The sequence below is a fragment of the Armigeres subalbatus genome, chromosome 3, assembly GCF_024139115.2.
Source record: "Armigeres subalbatus isolate Guangzhou_Male chromosome 3, GZ_Asu_2, whole genome shotgun sequence".
In the NCBI taxonomy this organism is placed as follows: domain Eukaryota; kingdom Metazoa; phylum Arthropoda; class Insecta; order Diptera; family Culicidae; genus Armigeres; species Armigeres subalbatus.
Genome location: NC_085141.1, coordinates 353509361 through 353521567, shown reverse-complemented (window position 1 = coordinate 353521567; position 12207 = coordinate 353509361). Strand labels below are relative to the sequence as shown.

Here is a 12207-nt window from a genome sequence, read left to right as displayed (position 1 = left end):
GATTGAATACATTCATTTGGGGCATAAGTTGAGGAAGACTCCTAAAGTTGGAGTGATGATTTCTTCGAGGGATTGTACTGGAAATCCTTCCTGGATATTATGCGTGTTTTACAAGAGTCACCTGCCTTTTGCCTTATTAGGAGGATATCCCAAGTAACATTTTAAGTTTTATAACGCTCTTGAAGACCATAATTCACTCTACAAGAGTGTTATAAAACCAATATAAAACCAAAATGTTACTAGGGTATGCATGTTTCTAAAGGAATCATTTATTCTTGTGATCGAAGACGTCGACAACATTTGGCCAGGTTCATGGTTTGGGAAAAGGGAACTCAAATTTAATTTCATAACGATCAACCCGAAATATTTGAGTGGTTGCTCCCGTTACAAAGCGTGGGCCAGTCAGTGTAAATGCGGCAATACTGCAGACAAATGGTTATTAAGTGACATTAAGAGCCAATGGTGAAAAAGTGAAATTGAGGAGTCGATCGAATTTGCCACGGAATAGAGTGGATTAGCTTTGGCATGTATTATGCTCCTGAGCACCAGTTCCGGTTCCATCACATCGAAAAGGTCACTTTGATGTACAAATACCGGCAAAAAACGAAAATTCTACGCGATAACTCGGGACAATATAATAATAGTAAAAATAACTATTGTCACCATATACGATCAACGAGTCCGAGGGCGACGTGTTTTCGCCAAACTGTGGCCACCATCAATGCCAGAGCTGTCCACATGCAAAGGTCAAGAGCAGGAACCAACGCGACCTTGTATCTCACCCTCATAAGTAATGCTCATGAAAACATTACCAAGTTCGTTTTAATATATACGTAAGAAGTCTATCCCTCCTTAGCCGTGCGGTAAGATGTGCGGCTACAAAGCAAAACCATGCTGAGGGTGGCTGGGTTCGATTCCCGGTGCCGATTTAAGCAATTTTCGGTTTGGCTAATTTTTTCGACTTCCTTGGGCATAAAAGTATCATCGTGTTAGCCTCATGATATACGAATGCGGAAATGGTAACTTGACTTAGAAACATCGCAGTTAATAACTGTGGAAGTGCTAAATGAACACTAAGCTGCGAGGCGGCAATGTCCGAAAACTTTCCTTCGCTTCTAACGCCCAGGGGCTCGGGAGAAAAAGAGCCCTTCGGTGCCCACCCCATAAGCTGCCGTTGATTTCAAACCAACAGCTCGGAGCGTAGACTAGTTCAGGAACTCTGTTCAGAAGTACGCATTCGCCTGAAATAAGGCAATGGTGAGTTTAATTTATTCTTTAATTAAATAGTCTAGTCTGTGATTGATACGAACGCATCCGCCCCGAAAACGGTGGATGTGATATTTTGCCTTTCTCGTATACTAAGTATACGTAAAGGCTATATGATCACTCCAAAACCAAACTTTTGATGGAAGGCTCGGAGACCCATAGTGTTATATACCAATCGACTCAGCTCGACGAATTGAGGTGATGTCTGTTTGTGTGTATGTATGTATGTGTGTATGTATGTATGTGTGTGTGTGTATGTATGTGTACAAATTTTGTAGACACACTTTTTGGAATTTAGCATTACCCGATTTACTCGCAACAAGTTGCATTCGACGAGGAATGCGGTCCCATTGTTTGCTATTGAAAATTGGCCTGATCGGACATTGCATTTCGGAATTATTGAAAAATCATTGTTTTTTCCCAAGGGTCCCCCCTTGGAAAAAAAAAATTTCAAAATCGAAAAAAAAAATTTTTAAGAGTGTGGGAGAGCATAGTAGTTAATGCAAAAACATGCAAAATTATAGAAAATATGCGATCTATCCCCCTAAAGTGCTTTTTTGACCTTTCCTATGTGATTTTTTCAGTACATTTTACGATGCCCGAGAAAGGCATCATCGCCGCTAGGTGGATTAATCTGGGTTTTTTTTAGAAAAGAATGCCCCTGACCGTGATAAAGCAATGATGGGTATGATTCATTCTTTGGAAGTGCCCGGAATAAGGTAATGGTTGATATAATTTCTTCTTTTAAAGCAAAAGACTGTCGGTATAATGCAGGTGTGTCACTCTACCCGAGTAGCACACTTGTCATATATCAGTCACTGTCACTCATCTGCAACCAAATCCAGTCGCATTGAAATTCATGCAACAAAATCGATCTGAGTTGTGCAACTAGGGTAACGAAACAAATACACTGAATGACATTTTTCTTTTTACCTGTTGAATGTTATGACAAATGATCGTTAAACCAAATGGTCTTCATGTTCAATAACCTAATGTCAAATGGCGTTATGCCAAATAACCCAGATTCCTATTTTTCGAGTCTGCGTTATTTCACATAAGGTAATTTGGTAGAACGGTCATCTGTTATAATTTTAAGCAACTGCAACGGAAGTCTTGGTAATCAAACGATAATTTTGGTTTTATCCCAACGTTTCGACAACTTTGACCCCTAAAGAAGACACGAAAAGTGGTCGAAACGTTGGGATAAAATCGAAATTATCGTTTGATTACCAAGACTGCATAGCCGAAACGTAGCATAATTCAGAAATATTAATCGGAAAATTCTACAGAAATTTCGCTAGTTCTGTGGATGTTTACAAATTTAAATCGGCTGGGAAAATTGAGGATCAGCGAAGTGACAGATTTTTAACGACAGTGGCGTGATGCTCAAAACTGTCTGTGATACGGACGTGGCGCGGCGGCTCACAGCTATATTCTGATGAGTACCTTAAGACCATTTGGCATAATGACCGTTTTTTATAATCGTTGGAAAATAAAAAAGCAGACTATTCGACATGAAATCATTTAGGCGTAGAGGCCGTATTCCCAGAATAAAGCAAAGGGGGATGCGATTCCTTCTTCAAAGGCAAGCGTTTGATTGAAATAAGGCAACCGTAATCGTTGGGCTAAAAAATGGTGGGTTGACATCAAGGAAGGAGCGCCCAACAGAGCTCTGGTCCCCACAAGTCCCTATCTCACGCTTCCACGGGTCGTCCGATGACAAAAGACCGCCAGCTAAGGGTTGTGTACTTAGCTGGTAGTGCAGCCTGGGCACTGTTGTCCTTCTGACATCAGCTTGAGTGAGAAGGTACGCCTCGAGCGTCTGTTCACCAGGAGGTGCGGCTCAAACAGCGTCTGTCTGGTACCCAGCGGCTGATTAACGAAATGCTGTATCGCGTCAGCTATACCTAAGGTGGCAGCCCCATCATCGCGATGTAGGTAACGCGACCCCGGTAAGGTAGCTTACTGAAGCCTCTCAAATACCACGAAAAATGGAGATAGAAGAAAAGAGAACGTTATTGTTGGCAACCGACCCGGCAACGAAATAAGGACTATGATTGGAAACTCGGTACCTGGAATGTCAGGACCCTAAATGAACCTGGACGAGTGAGCCTTCTGGCTCGTGAACTGCAGAAGGTTGGAGTGAACGTGGCTGCTATTCAAGAAGTCCGATGGCCTAGATCCGGAGAACGTGAATTCCGAGCCGTGGACCCCACGACCAATACTGCATTCAAGTATAACATCTATCACAGCGGCGGTGAAAAAGCAGAGCATGGAGTTGGTTTCGTAGTGATGGGCAAGCAGATGAAGCGTGTGATGCGGTGGAAACCCATTAGCGAACGAATCTGTGTGTTGAGGATACGGGGCAAATTCTTCAATTACAGCCTAATCAACGTGTACGCACCGACAAACGATAAATCCGACGACGTGAAGGACACGTTTTATGAATGTCTTGATAAAGCCTATGGAGAATGCCCAAAGCATGACGTGAAAATTGTTATCGGAGACGCTAACGCTCAGGTCGGTAGAGAGGACTTTTTCCGTCCCATAATCGGTAGGGAGAGCCTTCACCCCGCTACCAATGACAACGGCCTACGGCTAGTAAATTTTGCTGCTGCCAGAGGGATGGCCATCAGTAGCACCTACTTTGCACGAAAGAACATCCGAAAGCACACCTGGAGACACCCAAATGGTGAAACTTGCAACCAGATAGACCATGTTCTGGTGGATGGGCGCCATTTCTCGGATGTTATCGATGTGCGGACATTCAGAGGTCCGAACCAGAGCATTAGTGATTAATCATAGATTTAATCATGATTAATGAATAATGGGTTATTTAATCATTATTCATTAATCATAATCATACAAAAAATACGATTTAATCATTAATCACTAATCGTTAATCATAGAATTTTAAACTTAATCATTAGTCACTAATCATATTCATTATTGTTTTGAGTTTATTCATTAATCATCAATTTTAATCATTGAATACATCGCTTTTATTCAATAATCTTCAATCATAATCATATAATTTCTATACCTTTTAATAACCCAATTTGAAAGAAAGGTTACTTGCATTTTGATCACTATGCAAATCATTCAATTTGATTATTCATAATCATTAATCATTAATCATATCGATCGTTAATCATTAATCATACACATATTGTGTCAACATTTAATCATGATTGATAATCGTTAATCATACTCCAAACGTTTTATTCATTAATCATAATCGTTAATCATTGTCAAAAATTAATTTAATCGTTAATCATAATCATTAATCATTGTCAAAAACGAATAAATCATTATTCATAATCTTTAATCATAGAGTTGAATGATTTAATCATAACAAATTTAATCATTCATTGGAAGCTTTATTCATTAACGCTCTGGTCCGAACATTGACTCTGATCACTACCTCGTTGTCAGTAAAATTCGATCACGGTTGTCAACTGTATCGAACGAAAGATCACAACGAACGATGCGTTACAATATCCAGCGATTGTCGGCGGAAGGAGTATCGGCTGAGTACCGCCAGAAGCTCGACGAACGGATAAGTGCAATCAACGTTAGCGACAACATCAACGATCTATGGGAGTCGATCCATGGAGCGGTGAGCACAACAGCACGAGAAGTGGTAGGCACTGCACAGAGGCGACCCAGGACGGGTTGGTTCGATGTGGAGTGCCAGAGAGTGACAGACGAGAAGAACGTTGCCAGAAGCCGGATGTTGGTGTCAGGTACCCGATCGAATAGAGATCGATACAAGGAAGCAAGAGCAGCCGAAAAACGAACCCACCGCAGGAAGAAAAAAGAGTACGAAGAACAAGTGATTAGTGAGGCGCAGGAAAAAATGGAGCACAACGATATTCGACCTTTTGTGCCTTTCGACCTTTTGTCCTTTCGACCTTATGACCCTTTCGACGTTTTGTCTTTTCGACCTTTTGTCATTTTGACCTTTTGTCTTTCGTCCTCTTGTCTTTCGACCTTTTGTCCTTTCGACCTTTTGTCTTTCAACCTTTTGTCATAGATTCAGACAAAAAGGTTGAGATAGGCAAAAAATTGTCGAAGTTCAAATCAGCATAACTTTGCGTAGAATGATCCGATTTTGATCAAACTGAGACCATCGGACGCGGAAACTCTTCTAGTATACTGGCCCTATGCGAAACCTCTGATTGGCCATTGGCCACCGGAGGTGTTCCGGGTTTTCCGAGGCTATGTTAAAAATGCATTTTTTCTGCTGCTTGTAATTTTATATGACGTTTGTTGCCATCATGTTTGATGTTTTCCCCAAAAACTAGAACTAATATTCTGACCAATGTTGGCTGCAGATCGAAAATCCGTTAGGTATACGCCGATATATGGCCATTTTCGTGAAAACGATACGGGATTGGCCATACACCCTGAACAAATGTCACTTTCGCAGAACTTCCGGAACCTGTTACAAATTGGCCAAAGAGTCTTACAGTCCTCAAAATATATCTCTAATGAAGATCCTATATTCATCGTCTTGGGAAAACATGATTTTTGACACCCATATATGCATGGTCCAGATGGTGCCAAAACCGGCCCCTCCTGGAAAGCCCATGGAACCTGCTATAAGGGTGGCAGTGGGCACTATCATTCTGGAAATGTTTCTGTGATCATCGTCTCGCAAAGCCATGAAGTTAGATACTCATATTTGCATTATTTCGATCTGTTATCATTTCATCATGTTCCCGGTACCGTTTTTACGGAAATGGCCGTATCTCTGTGTAGTTTAGATGGATTCTCGATCTACAGCCACCATTGGCCGGCATATTAGTTCTAGTTTTCGGAGAAAGCATAAAACGTGATGAAAGTTAACGTCACATAAAATGACAAGCAGTGGAAAAATGCATCTTGAACATACCCTCGGAAAACCCGGAACATTTCCGGTGGCCAAGGACCAATCTCAGGTGTTGCAGGGGGACAGTATACTAGAAGAGTGTCCGCTTCTCATGGTCCTGGTTTTATCAAAATCGGATTATTATACGCAAAGTTATGCTGATTTGAATTTCGACTTATTTTTACCTATCTCAACCTTTTTGTCTAACCCCTGTATATACCGCAGGCATCTGTTGATGAACACCTGCAGCCGTTGAGTGTTCTCCACTGATACACACCATGTTTCGCTAGCGTATAACAGCACAGATTACACGTTAGAGTTGAAAATTCGTATTTTGGTTCGTTCACTTATCTGCTTGTTTTCCCAGATGTTTCTTAAACTTGCAAAGGCAGCCCTTGCTTTCTTGATCCGTGCGCCTATGTCAATCTTGGTACCGCCGTCTGACGCCAAGTGGTCGAAACGTAGGGATTAAATCAAAATTATCGTTTGATTAACAAGACAGCATAGCCGAAACGAAGTATAATTACCTCGATCAGTCGAACTCCCATTACAATCGATATTTCCGAATTTTTCGTGGAAATTCTGTAGAATTTCACATTATTTTTTAGTTTACTTGCGGACATTTCTAAAGAAGTTCCCAAGGATTTTCCGATGGAATTCAAAGATTTTCTCGCTGAAAATATGTTTTTGAATGGAGAAGGGCCGTTTGACCAAGCCAAAATGGGCATACAGCTGGCGGAAAGGGCCATTTGGTCGAATAAATCGACATTTTTGACCATACGTGCTATTCAGCAAATGACATTTTCGGCCATACGACCTGTTCAGCCAAATGACCTTTTCGGCCAAACGATTATTTCGGACAAAAAGCATATTCGGTAAAATGACCCATTCGGCTAAACAACTTTTTCGGTTCGGCTAAATGATCAGTTAGGGCAAAACGGCAATCTCGGCCAAATTACTAGTTCGGTCGTGCGTCGCTTTCAACCAAATGATATTCTTGTTTGGGAGAAAGGGCCATTTGGCAGAACGTGTTAACTTTTTTGTCCATATTACAGTCAACTCTCCACATCTCGATGTTCTATATCTCGATATCTTTCCCTATGTCGATGGTTTCCTCAGTCCCTTCGATCTACATATATTTGGGCTTTCTACATCTCGATAACCTCCTTATCTCGATATCTCTTTATCTCGATGGGTTCTGATCATATTTTGTTCAGGATTCACTCTCCTTATGTCGATATGGTCAGATTTTTAGGCTACTAGACCATCTTTGGACAATAACAAACACATCAACAACAGGAAACGACATTTGTTTTGTTGTCGTTTTTCATAGCAACGAGCTTTTTTGGATCTAGTACCCATTTCAATTTTCCTTCCATTCCTCAATCTCTCCTTATCTCGATGGTCCCTTCAATATCGAGATGTGGAGAGGCGACTGTATCTGTAAAGCAAATTACATTTTCGGCCGTAGAAACAGTTCGGTCAAATATAATATCCAGCCAAATGGTCTTTGCTGCCAAACGATCATTTCAGCCAAACTACCTGTTACGGCAGACGGCCTTTTCTACTAAATTACAATTTCGGCCCTATATCCTTTCCGGTTGCTTCCGGCAAGCCATTTTCAACCGAATAACAGTTTCGGCCAAACGATTAATTAGGGTGAATGGAATTCGGTCTACCGCGTTTTCGGCCATGTGGTATTCGGCCAAATGGCTTTCCGCCGAATAACTGTCGGCCAAACGACCTACTTCTATTTTAATAATTTCCCATAGAAAAAAAATTCTCGTACAAATCTAAAGAAATTCCAGAGAAAATCAATAATAAAAAAACGTAGTAGAAAAATCACCAGACCGTTTCACGCCGCCGCTAATTAAATGGCTTTCGGCGTGACGCCGAAAACACCGTACCCGCAGAAAAAAAGGAATACAGGAAAAGGAACTCAAAATTGCTCATTTTTATTGCCTTTTAATATTTTTCCAAGGAAATTATCTTTTTTTTATTGCTCTTTATTATTATTTTGTGGAAAAAAAAATATTTTGTGGAAAATTTGGTATTTGTTCATTGCTAATATTAAACTTTAATGAAAACTTACTATAACGTAATGGAATATTTTAATTTATTTATGAAAAATTCTTCTTTTATAATTGCAATTTTTCCTTTTTAAAGTGCTAATATACTTTTGTTTCTTGAAAAATTATTTACTTTTTATTGAAATTTTGCATTTTATATGGAAATTTTATATTTATTTATTGCTTCTTCCCTTATTCCTTTCTGGGAATTTCCTAATATTTGATGGAAAAAATATAATTTTATAAGGGGAGTTTTTATTTTAGTCCTGACCAACACATAATACCGAATGACACTTACGAATTTAACCCGAGTAGCACACTTGTCACATATCAGTCACTGTGACTCATATGCGACCAAATTCAGTCATATTGGAGTTGCTGCAACCAAATCTATCTGAACTGTGCTACTAGGGAATTCTTAATACCAAATAGCATTATCCCAAACTACCTTTTGCCAAATGACATTATGCTAGTCCTCCGTTATTATGAAGTCCTATGGTAGTCCTACATTATGGAAGTCCTCCGTTGAAATCAGTCTGAGGTTTTCTTCGAAAATCAGATGGGGATTACTTATTATTATTATTTTACCAGATGGGAATTACTTCTGGGGATCAATTTGGGGCTTCCTTGAGTAATAAATATAGAGCTTCCTTCTGAAACCAGATGCAGACTTCATCCGCCAATAATGATGGATCTATTTGAGAATTCTTTATAATACCAGATGAGGATCAATTCCGGAAATCATTCTGCGGCCTAATGACAGAATATCAGACTGATATCTGAGCCATCATCTGAGAATTAGATGATCTTCATCTTATTCCATGAAGAACAAAACTGATTGCAGGATGAGGTATATAATCCCGGAATTCTGGGGATTTCTGCTGAAATCAGTCTGATTGATTCCTTTGAGAATCAAATAAATCAATCTTGGAAATCAGTCTGAGATTTTTTTTTTCGGGAATCAGATAAATACCTCATCCTGCAATCAGTTATGGTCTTCATGGAATAAGATGGAGACTTCATCAGGAAGCCATTCCAGGGTTTTCTGCTAAATTCAGGTAGAAGATTCCACCAAGAATTAGATGGAGACTTTATTCGAGTATTAGTTTGCAAAAGTTAGACAAAGAACTCTGTGGGGTATCAGATAGAGACTTCATCTAATAATTAGAATGGAGCTTCCTGCGGAAATCAGTCTGGAGCTTCATTAGGAAATCCGATGGAGTCTTTATCCAGAAATCAAGCTAAGGCTATCTTCGGGAATCAGATAACGACATCATTCATCAATAAGTATGGGGTATTCTGTGCAAATCAGATGATGATTACTTCTGTGAATCAGTTTGATTCATGGGGAAATTAATTCGAGAATCAGTGTGGTACTCCCTGCGGAAATCAGTCTGACACTTTCAGATGGGGATTAGACTACTTTTAGAAACCAATGTGAGGTTTTTGTTTCAAAAAAAGATTTTGAAGCTCCTCCGTAACGTAGTCTGACGATTCCTAACATTACAGCGGGAATCAAACCGGAGCATTCTACCAAAATCCCGGATTTTTCTAGGGAATCAGATTAGGACTGTACCGGAGGTGAGCCAGCCAAGGGCTGAAAGCCTCCTTAATAAACATATATCTTTAGTATTAAATTATCCAGCAGTAATGTTGATGCTCTATGAAGAAATTTATCTGGGTCTTCGGAATTCGGAACTGGTTGAACCTTGAAAAAATTGATTAACTCATACCGTTACATAATTCATTTAACTCTAAGCAACTATGTACCTTTAAGGGCAGTGAACGGATAACACTATGAAAAATTCATAATGTTTATGTATTTCTTCTGATAGCGGCTACATTTGAGTTGTATTGCAGGAATCACGTGCGGTAAAGATTTTGTTCCACAATTTTTGCAAAAATATTTCGTATGCTCATTGCTCACCCAGTGTAAAGTCCGTAGTCCACTGTATGTTATAATTACAAATATCTGTCAAGTTTATCAGGACATCTACCAAACTGATTAGAAATAGACATGAATATCAGATTGACTTGATAAATATTTGTCTTAATGGCAAATAGTGTATTGATAGCTTAAGAGCATTTTATGTGACTTCTGTAGGAACGAAATCAAGTTGCATCCAATGTTACTGAACAAAAAAAAATCAACTCACCATGCGGATAGGGCGTCGAGTTGGAGTGCCGGTGCCGGTCGTGCCCGTGGTGCCGGTTCGGGTTCGGGTAGGTCGGGTTGCTGTTGCTCTTGAGGATTTCCGCGTTCGGTGCCGACGTGGGCAGCACATGGTCCCGCTCCAGGTCCAGTTCGTAGTTCCGATGATTGGCACTGATCTGCTGCTGGTTGAAGTGGGGGTCTCGCCCGATGCCGGGCGGTCCACCCACCCCGGAGCCGAATCCGTCACCCAGACCGGCTCCACTGCCTCCGCCGCTGCCGCCCAGACCCAGCGGATCCTTGTCCTTTTCTCGGTACCTGTGTAGAGAGAGGGAGATAGGAAAAAAAACACGCACATTGTTAGTATTTTATTACCTGACAAACAGATGTTACGGCTCGTTATGAATTTTCAGAGCCGGGTGATGCGACGCGACGAAAAGGGAAGCAGAAGGTGGCCGAGTAGTTCAACGCAAACATGAGAAGAAAGCGAAGGAATTTTATCATTTCTTCATGCTTCGATTCGACGAAGTGTTTTTGCTTCTATGGGTTTACCTGCGTCGGATCGGACAGGACCCAATATAACTCAAAGAAAGACAGTGCCATTAGGGTAGCACGACATTTTTCCTCATAAAATTGTTTCTCGGAAAATATTCTATGCTTATTTTTTAATCAAACTTTTTGAAACGATTGAAAAATGTTATGTCTATCATAATTGAAGTCAAATATAGTTTTCTTCGTCGTCATGTGAATTCACATAGTCGAACAACATATTGGCAAATAAGCAAATCTACAAAGTCGCCAAGCTTAGAGCTGGGAAATTTCTGGGACACCCTAAGGACCAGGGTCAGGGACAACAGACGGTCTGACTGAAAGCCAATAAGCATTCTCTTTCTTCGATGAATTATACTCATTGATATATTCCGACAAAAGCCCCTGGACCCTCGTCCCCGCAATCTTCGTCGCCGGTAGGGGGTGTGTTTGACTGACTAAGGCAGTACCAATTTGTGTGCATAGAGTAGGGAAGGCCACAGTGTGGCAGCAGCGGGCTGTGCAGCCCGGGGAGGAAGAAACACGGAATGAGAAAGCTGTTGTTGACCCGCTTCAGCGGAAGACGGTGAGGCAGTGACGAGTCAAATGTGTGGGCTCTCCGGGTCGCTCGAACCTGGGCAGTGAGCTTTCTTCCGAGATAAGACGTTTTCAAATCGTTTTCAAAACTAAATGATATGTCACATGTGAGATAATGGGAATGTGTCTGATGACAACAATCAGATTTCATATTAAATTGCATGAATCCACTCAATGATTTGCGGAAAAATCCTAATATGTTAATACATTTGTTTATAAAATAAAGTGATATAATTTGAGAAGTGATTAGTAGATTGCAAGAAGTTATTTCTACCCAGCTGATCAATCTGACGGCTTCACCAACAGTGTTTCGTCAAACAAAGTGCCTGAAAACCACTGCGCCTAATGCTCACATCCGCCTACTTCTGTACCTGAGCTGCCTGTTCTTGTTGTTGCTGTCGTCAGTCAGCCAGGTCAGAATGAAAGTCGATCAGCCAGCGGCATTCATTCTCAGGGAACGCAAAGCTCAGTCGAGCGTGATGAAGAGTGCTGATATCCATCCCTGCCGCAACTCCTGATTCCGCCACCATCGCCGACACATTTTCCTTCTACTTTCCCTCGATGATGATTCACATCGGCACCGGGTATCAACGTAAAATGTGCATCATCAATAAAAATTACATTTTTAGTAGTTTAGGGTCTTTTCACTTCCCTTTCTCCGATGTGTCCTTTGTGCGAGAGGTCGTTTGTTCGTCCGCCGACGATCGGTATCAGCGGAGGCC

General features: G+C 40.9%; 1 protein-coding gene across 7 annotated transcripts in view; it reads right to left on the bottom strand.

Moving 5' to 3' along the window:
- LOC134226090 (uncharacterized) overlaps window positions 1-12207 on the bottom strand; it is a 631583-nt gene that overhangs the window by 18203 nt on the left and 601173 nt on the right. For all 7 annotated transcript variants that reach the window (XM_062706630.1, XM_062706636.1, XM_062706634.1 and 4 more), the window contains one exon: window positions 10365-10678. In XM_062706630.1, coding sequence (XP_062562614.1) covers window positions 10365-10678 — 314 coding nt within the window. The remainder of the gene's footprint in view (window positions 1-10364; window positions 10679-12207) is intronic.